The sequence below is a fragment of the Maylandia zebra genome, linkage group LG22 (assembly GCF_041146795.1).
Source record: "Maylandia zebra isolate NMK-2024a linkage group LG22, Mzebra_GT3a, whole genome shotgun sequence".
Classification (NCBI taxonomy): Eukaryota; Metazoa; Chordata; class Actinopteri; order Cichliformes; family Cichlidae; genus Maylandia; species Maylandia zebra.
In genome coordinates this window covers 38,246,022-38,272,194 of record NC_135187.1, presented here as the reverse complement: position 1 = coordinate 38,272,194, position 26,173 = coordinate 38,246,022, and the positions used below count along the sequence as shown (strand labels likewise).

At 43.5% G+C, this 26,173-nt stretch overlaps 1 protein-coding gene across 1 annotated transcript; it reads left to right on the top strand.

Moving 5' to 3' along the window:
- LOC112429815 (rab3 GTPase-activating protein catalytic subunit-like) lies at positions 1-25,478 on the top strand. Its single transcript, XM_076879061.1, has 16 exons — positions 1-20; positions 445-577; positions 848-915; positions 1,674-1,747; positions 2,585-2,673; positions 2,851-3,023; positions 7,959-8,013; positions 8,314-8,642; positions 10,063-10,069; positions 10,172-10,399; positions 11,144-11,234; positions 14,017-14,120; positions 14,948-15,063; positions 15,355-15,457; positions 20,280-20,303; positions 24,924-25,478. Exons 1-16 carry the CDS (start codon positions 1-3, stop codon positions 25,155-25,157), a joined length of 1,848 nt encoding a protein of 615 aa, XP_076735176.1. The 3' UTR covers positions 25,158-25,478.
- Positions 25,479-26,173: the final 695 nt, after the last annotated feature.

Genomic DNA, 26,173 nt, shown 5'->3' with positions numbered 1-26,173 from the left:
ATGGAGACAACCTGGCACAGGTATTTTCTATACACTAAATTTCACACTGAAAAGCCTTGGTGGGAATTGTTGTTTCATAGAAAGTAAAGGAAAACATGTCTTGAGGTCTTTTTCCAGTGTTTTCAAAATTGTGTTTTTCACATACACATCAAAACTTCACACAGACAAACACACACACAAAACAACAAAATATGTCAAATTAGGGAGGGCAGAGAGGGCAGCCTTTACATTGTTTTATTGTAGAGTGACAGGAACTGCCTATGAGCTTCTAATCAAGCAGAAGTGTTGACGGAAAATCTATCAAAGGAAATACATTGATGAAAATCAAAGAAGAGAAATATTTATATGATGTTCCATTTTCCTGAGAGCTGATTGGCTTTGATGACCCCTTCAAGTACTACATGCTACTTTGTCCTGCTAGTTAAGCCTGCTGTCTGTTCTCAGGCCTCCTCCTGTTTCACTGCCATATATCCACCACCAGAGGGCTCCACTGACCTGCCTGCCGACATCAGAGCACACCCCTGTGTCATGTGACCTGGCAGGAGTAGCAAAGCTGGACTCAGACCTGGCCAGGCAAGTTCAAAGGCAGCTGTGGTAGAGAGAGTATATGGGCTCAAATTGTGCTCATAAATATTTTGTACTTGTAAATCAATTTGTGTGTGTATGGGATCAGAACGATGCCACCTTGAAATGAAACCGAAAAAAATATTGAAACTGAAAAAAATATTGAAACTGAAATAAATGTACAGCGCGGCTGCAGTCACGGACAAACTTGCATGTGTCTGTTCGGGAATGGCAGATGCTGAGAGGTCCAGCGTTTACATTACCGGCTATTTCAAAGTGACAGCCTGAGGTGTTCTTCAGTAAATTGGACTACCAGACAGGAGGACCTGAGGCCCCACCGTATTCTTTTCGGTAAGTTAAATGTGTGTGTAAGCTAATCCGTAACTTAGGTCCTTAGGTGAGCACTCGGCTGTCGGGGAAACTTGTTTTGTAAAGTTCGTTTAGCTAACCCGTGCAGGTGAATGAATTTACCCTGACTAAAGAAATCAAGAGAAACGCACCGGGCTGCTCAGTGACTAACCACGGTTACTGTACTTTTATTATGAGTATTATACTGTAAGAGCAACAGGCTGGACTCTGCTTCTGCTCCTGTGCAGAGCTGATTATTAATAAGAAGCTCGGTATACAGACAAGGATAACACAGTACCCGGGCTAGAAAGACAACTCCAGTTTGAGGCGCATATCCTCCTGACATTTGGTGTTTGTGTTAACGATCCAATGGAAAAGCTTTGATGGGAGTGAGCTGTTCACTTGCACTATAGCACACAAAACGCTGCGCTGAGCACTGAGTGTTGCATCCGTGTACACACTGCATTGCTTCATATTTCACTCGTAAAGTAGGAAATGGGTGGAGCAGTTTATTAAAAGGGTAAACGTACATGGGTTTGATTGTAAGGCCCAAACAGAGCTGGCACAGGTCTAACAAGCTTGTGCATGAAGGGACAAACTGAGTGTGACATAAGGAAATGCTTACATGTGTAATTATCTTGATTACTGGTGAAGGACTACGTCACATGTAATCAAACATGACTCATTACTTATAAAAACCCTTTAACTAAAAGTGTATCAGAAACTCTCCTCTACTGTTTACTCTGTTTATCACCCAACAGTGACCTCGACCCTCTTCAAGCTCCTCACTGGTCAGTTCGAGTCAGGACGGCTGAAAATCCTCAGTGTTTACTGGGTAAGTTAAACTGATCAGTGGGACACTCAGGAACGGAGACCATGATGCTTTGGGGCTGACCACAGAGGTTTTACTAGTCAGTACAGATTTCAAACACACCGCTACATACTACATTAAGGTCAGTGCATTAAGTGCACTGACCTTAATGTTGTATTTTTCTGGTTGCTAATACACTTGGATCCATTACAAACATACACATTGTTGTGTGATGTGTGAAGACTTTTTATGGCTTTGTTTTTTGTCCGAACAGCACAGAGGAAACTATTTCTAAGCTAAAATTCATGCATCAAATGATACGCAGCAGATAAGATGGATGTAATCAAGCTACCGATAGAAAGAACATAATCAAGGACAAATAAAGTGTCTTTTTTTCCTCATTGTTCTCTGTGTGGGCCTCCTACTTCCTCCGTCTGGTAGTTTGACTCGTACTGATGTGGCTCCTCTGCTTCTTTTCACAAACAGTTTTTCCTTCCTGGTTACTGTTGAGCCCGTCACACTCAGCAGCTCGAGCTCGAGCTAAGACAACCTTGAATCTTAAAACTACAGCCGTAATTGCATTTATGTCTTAGAGTGCTGGCCACAGATATTGATCCCATCTGACAGCAGCTCAGTAAAGCACAAGAGCGTCATCTTAAACAGGATATCAGGCAGCGTTCTTATTTTTATTGTCTACTTCTGGTCACATCCTGCTTTTGCCACTGAGCGATCAGCATCCTGTGTTTTATCATGAAGTGATGACTACGTGAGCTCCACTTGTTTAATTCTTCTAACATCTATAAAACAACAGAGTTTCTAAATGACAGACTTATTTATTTGTGTTTGTGTCTCTGTTTCCAGATGCTGCTGTGGAGAAGTCTGACTTTAAGAATAACACTCAGCTGTCCAACTCCAGTGGGACATCGGAGCAAGGGAAAACCTCTGATTATGTATGTTTGCCTCTTCACCACTCGCACACTCAAGGTTACACTCAGGTCAGGTCCAATATAAGTTTCAGAGTGAAGACAGGCTCAGTGCTGTCAGTACTTTGTCAGGATTTTTATTAGAATGTATTAAATTTAGTGTCCTGCTGTTTGATTTCATGCTGGTCTTTTCCCTCGTTGTAGAACCTTTTCCACCAGCTGAAGTCAGCCCCCAGTGACAGTCTGACCTACCGTCTGGCTCTGTGTGTGTGTCTGGTCAACTATTACTACGGTGGGCTGCGGGCTGTTGGACACCTCTGGCAGGAGTTTGTCCTTGAGTTGCGTTACCGGTGGGAAAATAACCATGTTATTTGTGGGTGGGTACCTCACAGGCTCGTGCTGCTTTGATTTTAAAGATGTCACACATATTAACATTTTCATTTTATAGCAGGTAAAATAAGTATTGAACACGTCAGCAGTTCTCTAAGCAAATATATTTCTAAAGGTGCTTTGATGTGAAATTATCACCAGATGTCGGTAACACAGGGACATTAAACACACAGACATTTATTTATTACTTTATACAAATGTTGGTGATGACAGTTCATGGCAGCTTCTGTATGGAGAAACCAGTCCCATCATTGCTCATGACTTTGACCCACTCACCACACAAACAGTCTATAAATCCCGAATGCTCCGTGGATCCTTCCCACAGATTCAGCTCAGGTGATTGGCTGGGCCGTTCCAGCAGCTTTACTTGATTCCTCTGAAACCAACAGTTTCCATTGGCTGTGTTTGTGATCATGGTCTTGCTGAAACATCCATCCTTGTTTCATCTTCATCATCCTGGTAGATGGCAGCAGATTTTAATCAACAATGTCTCCATTCATCCTTCCTGGAGTTAGATTTAATGGCTCAGTCCCTTTTGCAGCTTGTTATAAAGTTTTTATGCATAACTTTTCTAAGCAATCACACATTTTTTTGGGAACATCAAAATCATAATGCTCCCACCTCCAGACTTCAGTGTTGCTGTGGTGTTTTTGGGATGCAGCCACCCAAACACGGTGTGTTTACAGCATTCAAAGAGTTTTGCTCTTAACAAAGGCAGTCGCACTTTTCTCCTCTCCCTTAGCTTCCCTGCTTAGCCTCTTGTGTCCTTGTTTACTCTCGTGTTTTTTGTATTACTTTTCCCTGGAACACTCTCTCACAGTCTGTTCTTTAAAACCTAAAAGAGGAATTATGGATTTGATCAACTGGTCCCTGAATGCAATTGACACCCCTTTCTCAACGAGAAGTCTGGGCTCGGGTGAGCCTGAGTGCTGAAGAGATCTACCTGTTCGGAACCATGGTAACAGGGTTCTGGCTGGTCGGAGCTGGCTTGGCCCTGACTTATCGAAGAATTAAGAAAGCGGAACCGGCTGTTCAAACCCCCACAAGGCTGCCCGCTGGGATTCAAACGATGGGAAGAGGCGTGAGTTTCTCAAAATGAGCTCATTGAGTGCAGCATGGATAAGATCTTGGAGAGGCTTACGGCTGCTGTGAATACTCAGAATAAGACTTCTGAGTGCAAATTGGATCACATCTTGGAGAAGCTCACTGCGGTCGTTGTTAACTTGTTATTTTCTGTTATACTGCGAGAGTACTGTTGCCCGCGAAGGGTTGTTGTTGGTGTGGAGAAAAATGGCGTAACAAATAAAGCGCTTGGAGTGAGACTACGACGTCGTGTCTTTGAGTTCTCAGAATCGGCTCTCTGAGCACAAGAATGACAACATCACGGAGCGCAAGTTTGATAACATCATGGAGAAGCTCACGGCTCTCCAACGGGAGATTGAGAGACCAGTGTCGGAGTGTTAGAACAGCTTTGAAATTCATATGAGCTGTTCGCACTAAAGTAAAAACCTCCATCACTTATGCGGATACCCCTTCGGCCCCAGCCGTGGGCTCAAGGCTGGAGCCGAACAACAACTCCCTGATAACGACTGTGTTTAGACTGTTCTTCCCACTCCATGCAAGGCCACCTGGGTTGGCTGGAAGACTGTTTACTTAGCCTGGCAGGGAGGAGGACACTGTCTCAGCTGAACTCTGGACACGCACACGCTTACACAGACATATATACACATGCAGATGTACACTCCTCCCCCCTCCAAACGCCTTCGACGCTTATTCCCCTCCGATGCTGACGGTGGATCAAGGAGACCAGCGCACGCAGGCCTGGATGTACTGTCTACACTGGCTGTCTCTCACCCTTTACCCATCCCTGTTGCTTGTCATGTGTTTCTTTCGTGTATTAAGAGTTTTTTCATGTGCAGAGGTGTTTTTTTTCTGTTCTCAAACTGATCTCCCTGTTGGAGCTCAGTCTGGGGGGAGTTATTTTTTTCTCCTTATCTTTCCTCATGTGGTGCATTTTCCATTGTTATGCCTCTCTGACCTGTCTTCCCCATGTGATGTTTGTGTCATGTATGTATGGTCAGAAGGGTAAGATGGCGCTGGCAAAGGTCGGCAGCCTTAACCCAATTTCCATTGGGGTCAGCCTTCAGGATCAATAAAGTTTTATTGAATTGAATTAAGTGACCAAACTATAAAGTTAAAGCGTATTGTTGTACCTATGCATTACACTGGAGCAGAGCTTACATACATTCTTACCTGCTTACACTCATCATTCATTCGTCAAACTGAATAAAATAGCAATAAAATAGGGTGGCTGCAGCTCAGGCGGTAGAGCGGGTCGTCTACTGATCGGAAGGTTGGTGGTTCAATTCCTGGCTTCCCCCAGGCTGCATGCCAAATATCCTTGGGCAAGATACTAACCCCAAATTGCTCTCCGATGCGTTCATCGGAGTGTGCGCGTGTGTGTGTGTGAGAGAGAGAATGTTACTTAGAAAGCACCTAGAAAAATGTGCTTGTGTGAATGGGTGAATGCACAAGTTGTGTAAAGCACTTTGAGTGCTCAGAAGAGTAGAAAAGCGCTATATAAGAACCAGTCCATTTACCATTTAACCAGAGGAGTATTGCACTGGTTGGATGGCAGCAGCCATGGAGGGAGGGTGTAATTGTCCCGTGTTATGCTGGTGTTTTGTATTAGATGTAAGCTTACATTTGGCAGCATTAGTGAACATTATACTGAATGTTACACAGGAGTGTCTCAGGTAGGAGGGAGGCTCACTCGGTCCGTTCACTGAGCTTAGTGTTCAGTGATCGATGGTCCAGGGGAAAAGCTGTTTTCTTAGCCTGGCTGTCCTGTTTCTTGAACAGGTGCTGTCCAGGATGAGATGAGATTTGATTGGCTCTCCTGAGACAGCGAGTGCTGACCATGTCCTCCAGGGAAGGAAAGGGACAGGCACTATTCTTCTGTGCTGTCTTAATGACCCACCGAGCAGTTAGCATACCAAGCTGTTAGCAGTAGGTGGGGACACACTATGGTGCTGTGGTAAAAAAGCCACCAAGACTTTCTTCTCCAGATGGTTCCTCCTCCTCCTCAGCATCCTGAGGTGGAGTCTTTGACTTTGGACCATGAGAGGTCCTCAGCTACGTGAGTCCCCAGGAACGAGGACACTCGCTGAACACAGTCTGCTTGATGTGGAGAGGAACGTGTTTCCCTCTGCTGAGGTCACATCTCCTTAGTTTTGATGGCGCTGAGCAGACGCTTGTGTTCATTGCAGCAGCCTGTCAGGTTTTTAACCTCCTGCCTGTTCGCCGTCTTCTCCGCTGATGATTGTCGCATCATCAGCAAATGTAACGATGGTGTTAGAGGGGCAGGTAGGTGTGAACTCATGAGTGTACAGGAGAGCAGGCAAAGACGCCTGTGGATACTTTATGAATGCAGATGATAATATTCTGCCAGCGTTTCACAGACTTGTTCAGCAAACTTTAAACACACTTCACGCTTCTCTTTTTTTCTGTGGCTCTTGCGCACATATTGTTTTCTTTGAAGCAGTCGTACCTGCTGATTCCAGGCCTTTCTGTGGCTCTTCATAACTGGGCCTTGACTCTTCTGATAATTCTTTTCACTGGTCTGTGTGAAATCTTGTGGGAAGCACCTGGTCGTGGCCCATTTATGGTGAAATAATATTCTTTCCACTTTACCAAAAGTGCGCTGGAACCTTCAGTAGTTCTACTGTGACCACTGCCACCAGCATGTTTTGCAAAAGTCTTGAGAGAGCTCGTTGTTTTTACCCGTCATGAGACGTTTCTTGTGTGAAACCTGAATAATGAGACCATCAGTTGGGACTGAACCAGCTGATATTTGATTTGATATTAATTGACGAGGTCTGTGACGAGTTACATGACTCTTTGGTGGCAGGACTCCTGGGCTGGAGGTGCGAGTCCCACTGAGTCTGTGGATGTTGTTGGACTGTCCTGGTTTCCCACCTCGGGATAAGCAGACTACAGTAGCGGTTTCCCTTTCTAAGAAGTGGGACTAGGGGCTGAGCTTGAACTTGGGAATGATACTCCAAAGCCTCCCTGGAAGTCTGTGACTGGGTCAGTTCGTTAGTTGAACCTGAGGTTGAGGATATATTTTCAGCCCTGGAGCTCCTCTGTCAGATGGTGACGGCATACAAAGTATCTGGTACCACTGTCCTCTGTGTGCTGCTGTTGGTCCATCAGCTGTGGAGAGAGTGAAGAATAACTGATAATGAAAAGTTGTTGTTCTCGTTGAACTCTGTTATTGCTGCTTTATTCGTGGCCAACACTCAGCAGATATTGGCACCAGCCGATTTCAGTCGGGATCTCAAAGGACTTCGTGGAAGAGCAGAACCTATTTGCAGACATTTGTGGGACCTCGTTAGACTGTTGACTTGGACACAGACAGAAGACAGAAACACATTTTGAGACCAGAGGAGATGGATCTGTCAGAGTGGGGGCCCCCAGGCTGTGGAGTGCTTTGCCTCCATCATTATGTTGCTTTGATTGCATTTATTTTTATAAACAGCAGCTTGAGACTCATTTATTTAGCCTGGCTTTGAACTAGATTTGTGCTGTTTCATATTATTGTGAAGCACTCTGTGGTTCTTATCCTGTGCCATATAAATAAAGTCAAATGCTGGATGTCTGTACTTTGTCCAGCTGAGCCGACACTTTAGAATCAGGCTTTGGTCTTGTTGTCAGTCATGTTGGATCTCCGTCCGTCTCTAATAACAGACAAATGACCAAAATGTAAAAATCCAAGTACATAATACCAGGCACAAAAGCCCCTGCAGTGTTTGTGCCGTGCTCTAACTAAAACTTTGCTTGAAATTGTTTAAGCAGTATTTGTTTCTCTGTTAACACACTGGTGTTCACTCATATCCATCTCTGTGCTTCCTAATCTGCAGGCTGGCAGGTGGAGCTCCTGATCTTCGCTGTTGTCTTTTGCATCAGAAGTTCCAGGTAGCCACACAGTGCACAAAGTGCAAGGACTAATCGAACGATTTAAAAGACAAAAAACAACATCATGCACATTTGTAGACTTGCAACTTTAATTCCAGTGGTTTATCAAAAGTGTTGTGTTAACTTTGATAATTGGAATGATGTTTAGGTGATAAAGAGAAAAATGAATTCTGAGAGCTGATGCTCAGTGTGATACAGCATCTTCAAACTCCCAAACACCTGTTTATGTCGTGTTGTCTGTTGAACACAAGTAGCAGTGTTATGTTTCCATGTGTGAAAAGAGTTTTTGTTCCTGGACAGATGCTGAATTGTTGTATCGAAAGGAAGAAGGCCAGAGATGAATCTCACAAGGTACCCGAGGGGAAAGAAAAGGAACACAGGGTCTCAGGTGCCTGCCAGAAGAGCCGCCAAGGACCAGAGTGTGCAACCAGTGCTTCCAGTTCAACAAGAGAGATGTCTCAAGGAAAATCCTGGGACTCGTGGAGTGACAGCGAGGAGGAATTCTTTGAGTGCCTGAGTGACCAGGGCGAGACTGAGGCGACACAAGCTGAGGGCAGAGCTGAGGGCAGGCTGCACCCCTACAACAACATGACTCTGCTCAACTCTGCAGAGCCTCTCTATGTTCACAGGTCAGAGTCACTGCCTCACTGTGCAAACACATCATATGCTGTTATTTATTCCAAATACAGCATGTTGAAAATAATAGTCGGGGTCACACGGGGTGGAGCCTATCCCATACCATAGGGCGAGAGGCGGGGTTCACCCTGGACAGGTCGCCAGTTGCAGGGCGAACACAGAGAGACAGACAAACATTTAACCCAGGGGTGGGCAACTCCAGGCCTCGAGGGCCGGCGTCCTGCAGATCTCACCCTGTGTCAACACACCTGAATCAGATGGTTAGTTCAGCCTCTGGAGAACTTCCACGATAAGGATAAGCTTTATTTGTTGGTTGCCTGCAACTGAGATGACCTAATCGACCATACATACCATGTACAAACTTAACATTGGGGATACAGGTCAGGCTAACTAGCAACAAAGGATAGCCCTAACCCAAGACACTTTGAGGAGGTCATTTAGCCATTTAAATCAGCTGTGTTGGATCAAGGACGCATCTAAAACCTGCAGGACACTGGCCCTCGAGGCCTGGAGTTGGACACCTCTGATTTATGCTCTCATTCACACCTGTGGGCAGTTTAGAGTCAGAGTTAACCCAACCCCACTCGCTCCATGTTCAAAGACCTGCAGTTAATAATTAGAACTAAAAGAAAGCGGTTGTAACAGTACAGAGGTGGCCTTTGTGTGACAAAACCATGAAAGCAGATCTCATATAAGTGGTTCACAGAAATGTCATTAACCTCAGCTGAAGCTGACTGAGTCTGATATCTGTGCATCAGGTTTCATTTTCAGGAACCGTCTTCTCTGTGCAGTTAATGAATGGGATATTAATGAATTAATAATAAATGTCATGTAGGCTTTTACAAGTAAACTAGTGTGGAATAAGAGGACTGTTGATCAGCCTACGCTGTGGAAAGCTGTGACTCTGTCACTGACACGTGTGGCATGATGGATGCAGTCATGCTGGGAGAAGCTACGTGAGTGCAGAAACCTCTGATCACCAGACGATCACGTGGTCGTCAGTTTTCAAACAGCTCATTGCAGTTTTATAAATCATCTTCAGAGGTTATTTGAACCTTGTCTTTGCAGAGACCTGCAGATCTGAGGCAGTAATGCAGTGATAATGACCAGCACACAGTGTAAGTCATGCTGCAGCTGCCCTGAATCTACAGTGTTGGTTATTCCCACCATGTCTCTGTTTCTGATCCAGTGTGGACGAGCTCTTTATTCAGTCTGAACTGGTTTTAATACTAAAATACAATTGATTTGTTATTCATAGATTTTCAGATTTACTCTTACACAAAAAAGTAAAACATTTTTGTTGCCAGATCACACGTATTTACTTCCAGTCCTGAACAGAAGGAAATCGTTTTGATGCCTAAATGACATTTTATGTTCAGTGACAGCCTGGTGTGCTTGGGTCCATGAATGCAGTGGTGTCGTGAGTGGGCCCTGCTCGAGTCGTCAGTGCCAGTATGAGGTGTCAGTGAATATATTTACACATTACTTCATTTAAAGTACGAGTTTGTGTCTCTGTCCACAGGCAGCCAACCCCGGCTGTGTCCTGGAGGATTTTGTGCGCTGGTATTCACCTCGGGATTACGTAGAAGAGGAAGTGGTTGATGAGAAGGTCAACACAATGGTGATGGGGACACTCAGTCCCAGGATGAAGATCCCAGGCAACATGTGGGTGGAGGCTTGGGAGACTGCCAGGGTCACACCTGCACGACGCCAAAAAAGACTTTTTGATGACACCAAGGAGGCCGAGAAGGTCTGAAGCAGGTCGTTCGTTTTGCCACATGCATGTTTTAAGCCAAACGTGTTTACTAAGTGGATCACAAAGTGTTTTCATGAATGTTTCTGCTGATTTTCAGGATCAGCTTCTGCCATGGGACCGTTTTGGCTCATGTATGTTGAAGAAGTCAGTTTAACACAGATCTGTGCTCACAGACATGTTGAAGCATTTTCACATGTTGATGAAAAAGGATCTGATGCTGTCACACACGATGTTTAACTGACACACAGCAGCTTTCTGTGGTGTGATGGTGTTAAATGAAGAACAACTTTAAACCAGCTTCTATTAATGATCCGGTCGGCTTTATGGGAAAGGGACAAACAGTAACTGGGGTTAGTTGTTTCCTCACCCAAAGAGGGTCCTGGATTTGGACCCGGGCAGGTCCCTGCCAAGCGTTTGCATGTTCTTCCTGCACATATGAAAGCAGAGCTCGGAGCTCCAGTTTGCACCGTCACTGAAAATGTTGCCTGTCTTTTAAAGACATTGTTTATCCAAAAAGAGAAAGTTAAAAATAATGCTCACTGATAGTCTTATGACAGATTTAAAGATCTGGGTATGACTGGTCCCTCTGTGAATAACCATCATAGAGAAAGGTCACCGTTTATCTGGAGTCTTCTTCAGAGGCAGCCTGTTGGCTGTGCAAAAATATTCTGTTGATCTGAAAGAGCAAAAGGAAAACAGAAGCCAGGCAAACTAAACTTTTTGGGGGTTTGTCTTTAGGTTCTGCACTACATGGCGATGCAGAAACCTGCAGACCTGGCCCGTCACCTCCTGCCCTGTATACTTCATGCAACTATTCTGAAGGAAGAAGGTAAGTCCTCACCGTTTGGTTGAAAAACACGTTTATATGAAATAAAATCAGGGAAAATAACTCTAAGCCCACAGCAGGTAAATTACAGTAAGACCGAAATACAAAAAACTAAAGATATTAAAATAAGTACTAAGAAAATGAAATGCAACCTGAGATGTTAATGGAGAAAAAAAAACAGAAGCTGCATGAATAAAAAAGTAGAAATCTTGGACGCTGCCAGCATAATGCACAGCCTTTTGACGGGGCTCGCACACAAACACAAAGCAGAGGATGAAGCATCACCAAATATGTTTCCAAGCCAAAGAAGATAAGATGAAGCATACCTGCGCAGCGGTGGGTGATGAGGAGAGGCCGCAGCGTGTCTGTCTTAAAGTGCAAGTTTGTGACAGTTTAAAGCTTAACAAGCTAAGACGCCAAACATCCAGAGCACAAAGACAAGTCAGAGGGCTTTTTCAGACACACACTTCTAAACCGTCGTGCTCAACAGTGTCTCTGCTAAAACTGCGTCTGTGCTCTGCCCCCGTAAAGTTGCCTATCGAGTGCTTAATGATAAGGTGCATGGTAGCTGCTTTCCTCTGCAGGTGGATGAAGCCACTGATGGTGACAAAGGAATGACTTCTCTGCAGACAGGCTCCTGGCAGAGCCACTGCAGAGGAACTCTTTACAATCACTGACTGTGAAACGTGAGGACTGTGTGGGGATGTGCAGACGGGGGCGCGACGGCTGGGAAACGAGGAGGGCTGCAAGTGGATGCACTGTATGATACACGCTGGCGTCTACACAGCTCAGTCCTGAGCTGAGTGATGTAATGACTGATTGCATCGACACAGTCATTACATCAAAATACAACCCCTTTTTTTCGGCACTGAAGCGAAACAGGCTCCGCCCACACAGCCGTTCTGTATCACAGCTGTGATGCAAAAAGATTTGGGCACCACTGGTATAGAGTGAATGGAACCCAGAACCTGGAAGTGTCCAGTGATGTGAGGGTAAAGGACGTCTCACTGTGTACTTTGGTGCACAGATGAGTTTGTGGTCGGTTCAGTGAATGCAGCCCATGAGCTGCAGAAAAAGCCCAAATCCTGAGCCCCCCAAGATTTGGGCTCAAGATGTGTTCTGCACTGCAGGCCCTTGGACTCCATCAGGGTTTGGGCCAGTTTTGAGCTCTTATAAGTATCAGAGATGGACACGTGATGTTTTCAGGGCTGCGTAGGCATGATGGGTAGAACATGACCCTGGTGTTAAAATGCAGGTAAATGTGATTTAGTTTGTTTACTCTAACTAGCTACCCAACCCTCACTGTGAAAGGAGCCTGGAAAGTTTCCCCAACATGAATTTCTTTCAGTCAAGTTTTCTCCAGTAATGATCAGAAATCAGATAAAACCCACTCTTTATTTTATTCTACACACAATAAATTGATAATTATTCCAGGATACAGAAAAGTCTAGATTTCGTCTTCAGACTGTCACATCTGGAGCAGGGCATAATTTGATTTGGTTTTTAGAAGAAGCTAAAGATCTTTCAGTCGTGTTGCTATTGTTCCCTGACACCTGCAGTGCAACCATTAATTTAGCTAATGAGAGTTCACGTATAATTATAACAGGTCTTAGTTTCTGGATCGTCTCTAAGTTGACGGTATACTGCTAAGACCAGTTCTGAGTCTAGAGACAGCCAATGGTAAGGACTAGTAAGGACATCACTGAGGAGAGTTTTCTAGTACTTTGGAGAAACCTCAATCAGCTAACGTCCTGCTGTGATACTCAGACCTTTTCTCTAATTAAACCAGAAAGCTAGTTTTCATTTATTCTGTAATATCCCAGAATGTTTCAGCAGGTCAGAAATGCTTTGGTGCATATCCAGGTTGTATGCAAATTAATTCTGATTAAGTCTGGACTACAAAATACAAAACATAGCAACAATAATGTCCTCGTTTCACTTCTTTAAAAAATGTATTTTGATCTTATGACACTTACTAAAAGCTTTACTTCCAGAGGTTGACAGAGACGCTCCGTGCTGATAACACGTGAATGTGTGAAGGTTTGGATCATATCTATCTAATAGACTCCAGTTTGTTCATGTAAATGGAGAGTCCTCTTCACACACTGAGGTTATTATGGAGTTCCACAGGATTCAGTGCTAGGACCAATTCTGTTTACATTATACATGCTTCCCTTAGGCAGCATCATTAGAAGACATAGCATACATTTTCACTGCTATGCAGATGACACCCAGCTCTATCTGTCCATGAAGCCAGATAACACACACCAATGAGTTAAACTGCAGGAATGTCTTAAAGACATAAAGACCTGGATGGCCGCTAACTTTCTGCTTCTTAATTCAGATCAAACTGAGGTTATTGTACTCGGTTATTGTAGATGGCCCCGCCCCTCCCTGAGCCTGGCTCTGCTGAAGGCTTCTTCCTGTTTAAAGGGAGTTTTTCCTTGTGCCAAAGCACATGTGGGTATATTCCTGGACAAAAGGCTTAGTTTCTATTTGCAGATGTGTTCTGTGATCCTCTGAAATAGCTGGATTAATTAACTCCAATAATAATCCATCAAGACTTTGTGGATATGTTTTAATCTCTGTAAAGATTATTATAAAATGTTGTGAAGGTTTTGTTTATTTCAAAAGGATCTGTATTAGTAAGATAATAGTTTGCAGGTTTACTCAATTTTAGGCTTTTTCTCATGTTAACAGTAATTGAGGTTACAAACGTGGCAGGTCTTTCTTTTAATCACAGCTTTCTGTCACTCTGGAAACACTGTCATTTCTTCTCTTTCAGAGTCTGCTGAAGATATTCCATCAGTGCAAAAAACCATTCAACAAGCTACAGTTCAAGCGAGCAAGCTCCTGCAGTCCCCCAACCAGGACTACAAGAAGTTAGAGGTCAGTGAAAACTCGACCGGACTTTCCACAAATGATTCAGTTTAAAAGAAAGTATCATTAGATTCACCCAAAAAAGTTGTTTTTAAATAAATTATTGATTGATTGTTAACTGTGTTTTTGTTGTAGTTGAGTATGTGCTGTACATGAGGTGTACGTAGACTGGACAGTGTGCACCATGGCTGAGAACTTGGCTGATAATTATTATGGCCATTGATGGTTGAACCATGAAAACAGGGGTGTGGTGCAGTGGGATTGTAGTGGGAGCTGGAGTAACAAACTCCAGTGCTTCCTCAGTGATGGCTAACTTTTTTCTAAACCTAGGTAATTCCTTCGGCTGTTCCCACCTGGGCTCAAAGCTTTTATACTCTGCTGATATCGGATGTGTTTATCAGTGATCGAAAACAGAGACTGAGATTGTTATTATTGAGTTTGATCACACGTTAGGTGCATTAAACATATGCTTTAATACTGTCCTAAAGTCTGAGAACAATCATCACTTCTTCACATATAAAAATGTTCTTCTCACTAGCACTCAGTATCCATACAGCCCCTTTTCTTTGAATAACACTGTACAGCTGCACAGCTAAACCCCACCATGTTAGTTCGGCTTGACTGGACAGTCTTGTTGTGTAAAAGCATTCTTGGCTTTCTCAAAGTACATTTAAGTATGCCATGTATCCACTGTGACTCCAAACACGCCTTTTACACCCCGAGACTCAGCCTATAACGTTCCACGTAGGAAAAACCACGTATGTGTATAAATGTGACAGTCTTGGGGTCTCATGCTGTCAGGATTGAGCAGACAGTTGTTCTTGTCCTGTGTGCAGGATTTCATTAACCAGCTGCTGAGCATGGAGACAGTCATCACTCAAGCTCGCTCGCTCAAGGCCAAGTTCTCCGTTCCTGAGGACGACAGCGGAGAGGCTGCTGATGAACTGAAGAAGTGAGTCGCAGAGTTTGAGCTGCGCTCACTGACAGCTTTGTTTGTGCTGTTGGTAACATGTAACCGTCTTCACCGTCACTATAGATAGTTAGTCAGTAACAGGTTGTCACGATGAATCTGTTTCACAAAGACGGCGTCTGAAGGATCACAGTCAGTTCACACGTTTCTTTCTCGCTCATGTTGGTGGTCTTATTTTATAGTTTTGGTGTCTTCAGGTTTTACATGTTCTTATTTAAGTGTTTTGTTTTGTGGGAATATTGTAACATTTTCCACATTGTGTGTTGTCTCTAGGTTTGTGAGCTCCCTGCTGGAGGAACCAGAGGTGGTAGTGACAGGAGCAGGCCAGGGCCTGGCTGGCAGTATAATCCACGGACTCTTCATCAGTGCTCAGAGGGTAACTCTCACTCTGCCTCCGTGTCCTTCCCACGTCTTGCTGTCAGTTTCATGTATACAGTCATGTATTTGTCATCTATAGAGACATCTTTAGAGGTACACACACACACCAGTCAACCACTTATTCAATATCAGCATCAAGAATAGGTCGGTGTCCCGGTCCTAGAACAAGACATGAAGTCAGCGCTGTTTTATTTTGTTGTGGGCAGTCTGAGGCACACCTGTGCACTACTCATGATGTCAGATCAGCATCCTGATGTGGCACACCTGTGAGGTGGGATGGATTATCTCAATATAGCAGATGTGCCCACTACCACACATTTGGACTGATTTGTGACCACTGTTTGGGAGGGATGGTTATATTGTGTATCTGGAATGAATTTTAGGTCTCTACGTCCATCCCATGGGGAATGGGAGCAGTAACAAAGGTGTTGCGTTTATATTTTTGTTGAGTGTATATACTTCATGTAGATGAAACTGGAAGGACGTGGTCAGCACTGATGTAAAGATGCGGTGTTTTCTGTCAGTGTCAGGAGAGTCTGCTCTATTGTAACGTTGTTTCTTCCTGAAACACACAATTGCTGCTGCTGTGCTGTGAAGCACGTTCAGAGTAGAGATGGACCGATCCGATATTACGTATCGGTATCGGTTCGATACTGACCTAAATTACTGGATCGGATATCGGAGAAAAATAAAAAATGTAATCCGATCCATTAAATATCACGAAAGCACCTCACAAAACTTGCAACACGCCGTAACTCACCTCAGAACGTTAGCACGTCGGAGCAGTATGCATCACGTGATAGAGCGGCTGTGGCATGCGGGACCTGTCGGTGGTCTGGATAGCATTTGGAGCTTCGCTAGCAACCCGGCATTTCATCTCCGACAAAGTTATCCCCGAGAGAAGTAAAGCAAGTGTGTAGGTCCATCTCTGAATGTTTGTAAAGCATTCCTGCATTAAGCTTAACGAGCGACTGCCTCTCCTGCTGCTACTTCAATCATGAAACTGCTTAACGATCAGCTGATCGGCTTTTCTGTCGCGAGTCCGTGTCTCTTGTTTGCTTTTGGCCCACTTTGCACCAGAAAGAGGAAACCAGCGGCTGAACAACAGCAGCACGTTTAAGCTTGATCAGCTATTGTTAGAATGTATTTAATCTTACTTTCTACTCGAGGATCTTTTTCTACGTAGCTGACGGCTGGTAACTGTGCAGGGGCGGATCTAGCAAAGTTTAGCCAGGGGGGCCGATAGGGCATTAACTGGGAAAAGGGGGCACAAAGACATACTTTTCTTTCTTATTCTCATTTAAAATGTCGAGCTTTTAATAAATAATTATCTGACAGCCAAAGTTTTAATTTGATGCAAAATGAATAGAAGTCCATTATTGTATATAGTGACTGTTAAGTCTAATATATATACCCTAGTAAGCTATAGTACTTTTTACTTTGGGAAGGTACCATCTGTGCAGTCTGCAATTTTGTTGAAGAAAGATGTTGAATCTATTTAATATTTCTTGAAAAATAATTGATTTCTGTGCATTTTTTTTCACACTGCATTAAATTAAGGTTGATTACGGCGATTAAGCATCATGAGGTGGAGCGTGAGGGGTGGTTCCCTATTTTTTATTTATTTATTTTTGTTGTTGCTGGGAGTTGGAACCCTATTAGTTAGGTTGCTTAATATTTATGCTAAGTACTCTTTAAAATACCAGAATAGGGAGGATGGTGTAGGTTTAAGTTTATTAGATTGATCAGTATTGCTGTACTATGAAATATTTTTTTTTGCATACAGGTGTAACAGAATAGCTTTAGTGTAGTTGTTGTTTTAAACTTGAGTATGAACTTATACAAAATGCAGCAAGATATTTAAAAAACAGTTTTGTTGATTAAAAAACACTATATCGGATTCATATCGGTATCGGCAGATATCCAAATTTATGATATCGGTATCGGACATAAAAAAGTGGTATCGTGCCATCTCTAGTTCAGAGCTATAAGAACCAGTCTGTTTAACTATCAATGAAAAATGAAGAATTATCAGTTTGACTGTGTGACAATTCTGCAGGAACAAAGTTGTGCAGCTCTCTCCACAGTGGAGCAGATCTCCTTCCTGTCTTTGACGCTTCTTTTTCTCTTTCTGCAGTAACAACTATTAATGTGCATTTGTATATGTTTACAGTGTTAGCAGAAACAAAGCTTTGGTGGCCGTGACTCCAGAGATGGAGCCGAGTATCTAATCGAATCATCGGTTTGTTCTTTAAGCCTTAAAAGTGTCCATGTGCTCCACACTGGATCCCAGATTGACTCTGATGCATCAACTGGAACATGAATCCAAAATCCTGCTCCTCACATACAAGGTCTTAAATAATCAGGCCCCATCTTATCTTAATGACCTTGTAGTACCATATCACCCTATTAGAGCACTTCGCTCTCGCTCTGCAGGCCTACTTGTTGTTCCTAGAGTATTTAAAAGTACAATGGGAGGCAGAGCCTTCAGTTTTCAGGCCCCTCTTCTGTGGAACCAGCTTCCAGTTTGGATTCAGGTGACAGACAAAACTTTCCTCTTTGATAAAGCACATAGTTAGGGTTGGATCAGCAACCTTAATTAGTCTGCAATAGACCCTGTGCACGAGAAAATGCTAACTTCCTGTTTTAAGATCGGATGCAGGGTTGTACATTTCCGGTAGCTTTACTTTGCGGTCAATTGCTGCTGCAAAGATGGACTCCAAAATCATGTCCAAAATATGAAAACAGAAAGATGGCGTTAAGTTACAAAGAGCAGAAGGTGGGAACACTCACCACTGCTGTGTCATAAAAAAAATCAAATGATCAGTTTTGAGGTTTGAAGCGTGCAGATCGATTGGTGGTTTACATCACTCAACACAAGCAGAACTGCATTACAGAATCAGAAGCACATCTCTGTATTGATTGATTGATTGGTAATTTATTTCAACATGTGAACAATATACAAGTACATTTAGAAAAGAAATAAGAGAGAAAAAAATACTATACAAATTACATACAAAAAAAACCATTCTGATTAATTTACATGTATAGTGACAGTTCTTATGATTTAAACAGGCAGATGTTCAGCATTCAAACTACAGGTGAACAATAGTCAAAGGTTTCCCTGCTAGTCAAGTACACACCTACACAGCATGTCAACAAACCGTGGTAAGGGTCTCTATGCATGAGTATTTACGAAGGGTATGTTGTGACGTACCTTCAAAATTACCGCGGTCCCTCGCTATAACGCGGCCTCGCTGTTTCGTACATTTTTTTTGTGCAAGTTTGCATGCTTTTATTTTTTTTGCGCACAGCGCTTTGTGTTCTGCGTCCTGATTGGCTGCAGACTATTGTTGATCTCCTCCGTGCCGTCTCTCCTGTACAGTACAGAATCGCTGATTCATTGATTCATTAATGATTCATTGATGTTGAATTATCTCTCAGCTGCTCTGTTCTCATGTGCTGGACCTGAAAACACGGTTTGATCTTTGGTTTCTGTAATACTGGACTTATTTGTCTACGAAGGTTTGAACTTTGAGAGCTTAAACAGGAGAGAAACGTGTGAAAATGTTCATGTCTGTCTGAGTGTATAAAGTGTGTAGTGAGGGGTTTTACCTTAAAACATCTATAATAGTTGTAAAAAATAAAGTTGGCTACTTCAGATTTCACCAATCGCATTTTATTTTTAGAACGTAACTCCCGCGATAAACGAGGGAGCGCTGTATACAAATACTGAGAAGTATAAAATTTGAATCCTGTCTCTCTCTGAGGCGGGGGGGGAAAAAATATCGACAAGTCGATCAACATCATCTACAGATACATTCGACATCTCGAGAAATGTAAATCGCCACTGGATTCGTCCATTTGGTTGAAAAACCCGACCGTGAACAAGGAGCGAATATCACACCGGAAACTAAGCGCTATGCCCTGGAAGTAGCATATGCTAAGGCGCACACAGGTCTAAGTTATAGGTCTAAGTTCCCCATAATGCACTGGGTGTTTCTTCTTCACTCAACATGTGTTAGTAGACCTCTCTGCATTCAGTCCGTCTGCCCCTCATCTATCGATGGATGTTTGTTAGAGGCTTTGGTTCCCACTGTCGCTCACAGACGGTCACCTAATGTTTCCTGTGTAACTGCAGGGTCTTTGCCTTATAACATAGAAGCAGCTTGAGGTAACTGTTGTTGTGATGCTGTGTGTGTGTAATAAAGCTCCCTTACTGACAGTGGGTCACCACAGCTTGTAGCTCCATGTATTTGATGTGGCACGTTTGCCCTCGCTGACACAACCTTAAAGGGATTTGTGTGTATGAATAAAGTTTATTGTTCATACAGTTCATTGCCGTATGTCTGTGAAAGGCTGAATGAGGGTTGTAGCTCCCTCAGCAGCTGTGGAGCGATGGCTCGTGGTCACCTGATTCAGCCCTGGAGATGTGGTTGGTTAGACACGCTGCTTTAGTTTACACTACAAACCACACTCACCTGTTTACACTCCTTTTGTGTTACAACCACCTTGTTACACTCAAACACCAGATGATGCATCTGAGCCAACTAAGGATTCACTGAGACTGAAGAAGCTCGAGATCATAAGAATTTGAGGCTCAGCTGATACAGTATCATAGGAGAATCCAACCATTGTATGTCAAGAGACTATAGGCAGTGAAAGCTCCATCTGGAGGAGGAACGACGTGGTTCAGAGCGTTGCCTCCTGCAGCTGGTGACATGTTCAGATTTCAGCTCTGTCGGTTAGAAAGTCTGTTTTTGTTTTTCATCTGTGTGTTGCTCTTTCATCCTTTTCTTCTTCCTGTTTCTTGCATCAAGCTGGCTGACTTCACCACTGATGAGGTAACCATGAGCAGTAAGCCTCGTGTCGCTCACAGTTACATTTAACATAGTGCGATAAACACACTCAGTCATTATAAGGTACATCCTCTAAAGGTTCACATAACAGACAAACAGGATAATAAAAATAATCTGGTTCTTTGCAGCGTCCTGAGATGAACAACACACGACATTATTACACGTCTCAGTATTTGTTACACTGAACACAAATATAAACACAACACTTTTGTTTCCATGAGCTGAACCGGATCCTGACTGGTTTTGCGACATGTGTGTCATTGTGCTACACATGTACGGCATATTTCAGAGTGGCCTTTTATTGTGGGCAGTCTCAGACACACCTGTGCAATATTCATGCTGTCTAATCAGCACCTTGACATGCCACACCTGTGAGGTGGGATGGATTATCTCAGCTAACGAGAAGTTCTCACTAACACACATTTAGACAGATTTGTGAGCAGTGTTTGCGAGCAATGTCCCCTGTAATGTTTCACGTGTCTGAACACACAAACTCCCTGAGCGTCCCTTGGACCACTGTGAGCAACAGCAGACGTGTGCACTGTGGTCACACCAGCATCCAAGAATACTTTTACACAACAAGACTTCTTCAAAAAAGTAACTGAGTTTTGCAAACAGAGTTTTTTGCAGCTGTTTACCTAAAAATGCAGCCGAGGTGTTTTTTAAATAAACATTTCAAACTATTTGCAGAACAATCAGCTGTTCTGCATCAAATCTGATGCCACACAAATTATTTGTGCCGCTGCAAAAAATAATTTCTGTCCACTATGAGATGAAGGAGAACAACAGCCTGATACCTGCAGGCCTGACAGCAGCAGATGTATCACTGCTGTAACACCTGTAACACTCAGCAGTCGCCTCATTGTTCTGACACACAACAAAACTATTGACTATACTACACACTAACTACACTCTAACTACACACTAACTACACTCTAACTACACAAGATTTGTGCTAAACTTGGCAATCGCATCTCAAACACGCCGTCACTCCTAAAACTTCCCCCTTCCTCAACAACTAAATGTCATGTTGCCATATCATTTTTTGATTGGTCGACATGGTGCATTTTTCCACCAATAGGAAAGGCTGGTGGGGGTTTGTTTTGGTGTTGTTTTTGCTCACAGGCTTTCGAGCGTTTTCCTTATAAAACGGCGTTTTTACCGTTTCTTCCTGCAGTAAATATAAACAACGACAGTATTCAGGAAGAAAACCAAACATTGCAGATATTTTATCATAACTCTGGTTTTACGCGGCCGATCAACACAATTCAAAAACTGGTATAAAGTCCACACTTTGTCCGTCAGTTGTTCCGTCTGTCCTGCTCACATCTCCAATGGTTGTACACGTTGTCATTAACGTGGCTTCACTCCACATCAGCCGCTTTGCTAAAACACCGGTGTCGCACATAAGGACGCTGTCATAGCCTGTCAGCCACGTTGATCAGCTGCGTATATACGAATGTGAATCGCGTGATTGGCTGGACTACGGGATAAGGTGGCCTCGTTCTGATCCCATACGGGAGCAGCCAGTCACTGACTAACACTGCAAACAGAATCGTTAAAGTTTTCATTTTAATTTCAATTCAGGTGATTTTTCTTTTTTTTTTTTTTTTTTGTGCGCAACGCAGATTTTCTGTGCAGAGACCGTGCCAGCAGTGCGCAATTGTGCCAGCAGTGCGCAATTGTGCCAGCAGTGCGCAATTGTGCACACGCGCAGCTTAGAGGGAACATTGCTTGCGAGTGTCGGGTCTTTTGTGTTTGTAGAAAATGTTTCATATCTTTGAGTTGAGCTCATGGAAAACAGGAGCAAAAACAAAAGTGTTGCGTTTATATTTTTGTTCAGTGTAAATGATAAAACATCAGGTTTGACCCAGAATACAGTTTGATCCACATGATGGCGCTGTGAAAAGTGCGCGCTGTACTGGTGGCACCAGTGTCCCCAGCCCACAGACCAGTGCTGCCACTAATCGAGATTCATTAGCAGCATCTAAATGCTGTTTAAAGGTGGACTTCATCTGTCACACAGGAGCAGTTTGGCTTCGCTTTGCTTAAATAATGACCTGGTGTATTTCTGTATACACACCTGCTAAGGATCAGGTGACTCTTATAATAAAAGGTTAATACGTAAAACCTTAAAAATAAAAAGGGCTGTTTTTAGCAGTATTTAGGCTGCAGTCTGTGTATTATGTCCATGATATTCTACAGTGGGGCAAAAAAGTATTTAGTCAGCCACCGATTGTGCAAGTTCCCCCACCTAAAATGATGACAGAGGTCAGTAATTTGCACCAGAGGTACACTTCAACTGTGAGAGACAGAATGTGAAAAAGAAAATCCATGAATCCACATGGTAGGATTTGTAAAGAATTTATTCGTAAATCAGGGTGGAAAATAAGTATTTGGTCACCTCAAACAAGGAAAATCTCTGGCTCTCACAGACCTGTAACGCCTTCTGTAAGACGCTTTTCTGTCCCCCACTCGTTACCTGTATGAATGGCACCTGTTTGAGCTCATCATCTGTATAAAAGACACCTGTCCACAGCCTCAAACAGTCAGACTCCAAACTCCGCCATGGCCAAGACCAAAGAGCTTTCGAAGGACACCAGGAAAAGTATTGTAGACCTGCACCAGACTGGGAAGAGTGAATCTACAATAGGCAAGCAGCTTGGTGTGAAAAAATCAACTGTGGGAGCAATCATCAGAAAATGGAAGACATACAAGACCACTGATAATCTCCCTCGATCTGGGGCTCCACGCAAGATCTCATCCCGTGGGGTCAAAATGATCATGAGAACGGTGAGCAAAGATCCCAGAACCACACGGGGGGACCTGGTGAATGACCTGCAGAGAGCTGGGACCAAAGTAACAAAGGTCACCATCAGTAACACACTACAACGGCAGGGAATCAAATCCCGCAGTGCCAGACGTGTTCCGCTGCTGAAGCCAGTGCATGTCCAGGCCCGTCTGAAGTTTGCCAGAGAGCACATGGATGATACAGCAGAGGATTGGGAGAATGTCATGTGGTCAGATGAAACCAAAGTAGAACTTTTTGGTATAAACTCAACTCGGCGTGTTTTGAGGAAGAAGAATACTGAGTTGTATCCCAAGAACACCATACCTACTGTGAAGCATGGGGGTGGAAACATCATGCTATGGGGCTGTTTTTCTGCCAAGGGGACAGGACGACTGATCCGTGTTAAGGACAGAATGAATGGGGCCATGTATCGTGAGATTTTGAGCCAAAACCTCCTTCCATCAGTGAGAACTTTGAAGATGAAACGAGGCTGGGTCTTCCAACATGACAATGATCCAAAACACACCGCCCGGGCAACAAAGGAGTGGCTCCGTAAGAAGCATTTGAAAGTCCTGGAGTGGCCTAGCCAGTCTCCAGACCTCAACCCCATAGAAAATCTGTGGCGGGAGTTGAAAGTCCGTGTTGCTCGGCGACAGCCCCAAAACATCACTGCTCTCGAGAAGATCTGCATGGAGGAATGGGCCAAAATACCAGCTACTGTGTGTGCAAACCTGGTAAAGACCTATAGTAAACGTTTGACCTCTGTTATTGCCAACAAAGGTTATGTTACAAAGTATTGAGTTGTATTTTGTTATTGACCAAATACTTATTTTCCACCCTGATTTACCAATAAATTCTTTACAAATCCTACCATGTGAATTCATGGATTTTTTTTTTCACATTCTGTCTCTCACAGTTGAAGTGTACCTCTGGTGCAAATTACTGACCTCTGTCATCATTTTAGGTGGGGGAACTTGCACAATCGGTGGCTGACTAAATACTTTTTTGCCCCACTGTACATTACAGTAAAAACAGTAATTATATAAAGAACAGATGGATCAGGATCCTGTCTGTGTCTTTACTATGATCTCAGCTGATAATGAGGCTTGAAAGAGACATGTTTGAACTTTTGCATTGATCAGACAAATAAGCCTGCATGTTTGCATGAGCTTTAACTGTAAAACATGAAGCCTTTATTATTAAAAAAACAAAACCCTTTTGGTGTCATACAGGTAAGAAAGCAGCGAAGCGTTTTTCTCTCTAACAGATGTTTCATCTGTTTTCTCTGCCGTTGCTCTGATGGGACCTGCAGGGTGTTTTTGGTGACGTGGAGGTTTGCACAGTTGCTGCCTGTGGTGTGTGTAGAAATGTTCATGTTCTAGTCCCACTGTGAAGCACATAGACGTGTCCTGACTTCCTGTCTGTCCCACACTCTGTTGTCTCTGTTTGTTGCTGCCAACAGTACAAGTCATCTTTGCAGATTTTACTGAATTAACAAAAACATATTTACTGAAAGACTTATTCAGTAAACATGTTTGTTACACTGAGACTGAAACAGAGATCCCTGTTTACGCTCATAGAAAACGAGCCTCTGTTTTACTTTATTGAAATCAATTCTAATCACAGACAGGATCAGCAGCGTGCAGCTGCAGTGAGGTGTTGGTAGAGGAGCTGTGTTTGTGAGCTGTAGTCTGGATCAGGTCTCTGTGGGAGACTCGGTTACAGTACTTCTGAATATCCACGTGTCCACCTCACACAGCACATTTCTTCAGAATCGGTTGCTGTTTGCTAACATTTGACCTTTGCCCTTTTAGGCTGCCCTTCTGGCGCCCGTCGATGAGGACTTGGGATCTGACAAGAAGCAAACTGGGGGAAGCAGCAGAGTACCAGACTTCCCTCCTCCAGCAGGCCGGGAGATCTTGTTGCGCACCTGTGTGCCGCGACCAGCAGCGTACTCCAAGGCGCTACCTCAGCGGCTCTTCTGTGTCCTGATGAGGGAGGAGTTTAGGTTGACCGGAGGCTTTTCCACAGACACGTCCTCCTTTTAAGTCCTGTGAACAATTCACACCTGGGATAAAGATAAGTGAAGGACACAGGATGGAGACTTTCACATGTATGAATGTGGCCATGGAGTAAGATCATAGAAATACATTTCTTCATTTGTTTGCTTTATTTGTAAGAACGGTGCAATATTTCAGCATCTACGGCTCGCCCAAGCTTAAAAGCAGGAAGCAGTATATTACTGGCATTGATTAAGAAGCATTTATGGCTTTGTCTGGAAATATGTGAAACTACATCCTTCTGTGTATTCATAAATCTGCAGCTGTGATAAAACAGTTTCACACTAAAACCTTCATTTTACCTTCAAAGCTTCTCTTGATGCCTTTTTAAGGAAATGAAATTTGTCGTTAGGATGGAGTTCCCCATCCTGCACTCACCACACGCTAACACAACCTTCTCAACTCTGATATTTAGTAGATTATATTTCAGTTGCAGGGATTGGTCCTGATGGTAAACATGAGAGCTGGTGAGGACTTCATGGGTCGTTTCAGCTGAGCTCCATCCTCCAGCATGTCCTGCTGCTGGATTAACACACAGCTGTTTGTTTGCATCCAACCAGAACCAGACCGTGCAGTTCTTATTCCTGTTCATAAGCTGATTGTTCAAACATGAAGCTCTTTGACGTTGTATAAAAACTGAAACGACACTTTACAGCTGACTGTGATGTTTTAAATGGAGCTGGTTCCTCGAGGCGCGTCCGACAGCATGAGGGGAAACTTGGTTTTGTCATATTTTCTTTGTTTTGTTAAGGGTGTATCCATCCCATGATACAGACACATACAGTTTAAACGATGTTTAATGTTAATCAAAACTTCTAAGATCCAGGTTGAATAAAACAGCATTAGGTGTGTGATTTCACTCTGCTCCACACACCTGCGTGCTCCAATCAGAGACACCAGAGGAACAGGTGATGAATGTGATGGGGAATGATAGGTTTGTAGCATAAACCTATTCGCTGGAACGTTAAGGACAATCTGCTACGCAGCAAAAAGCAAGACTCAAG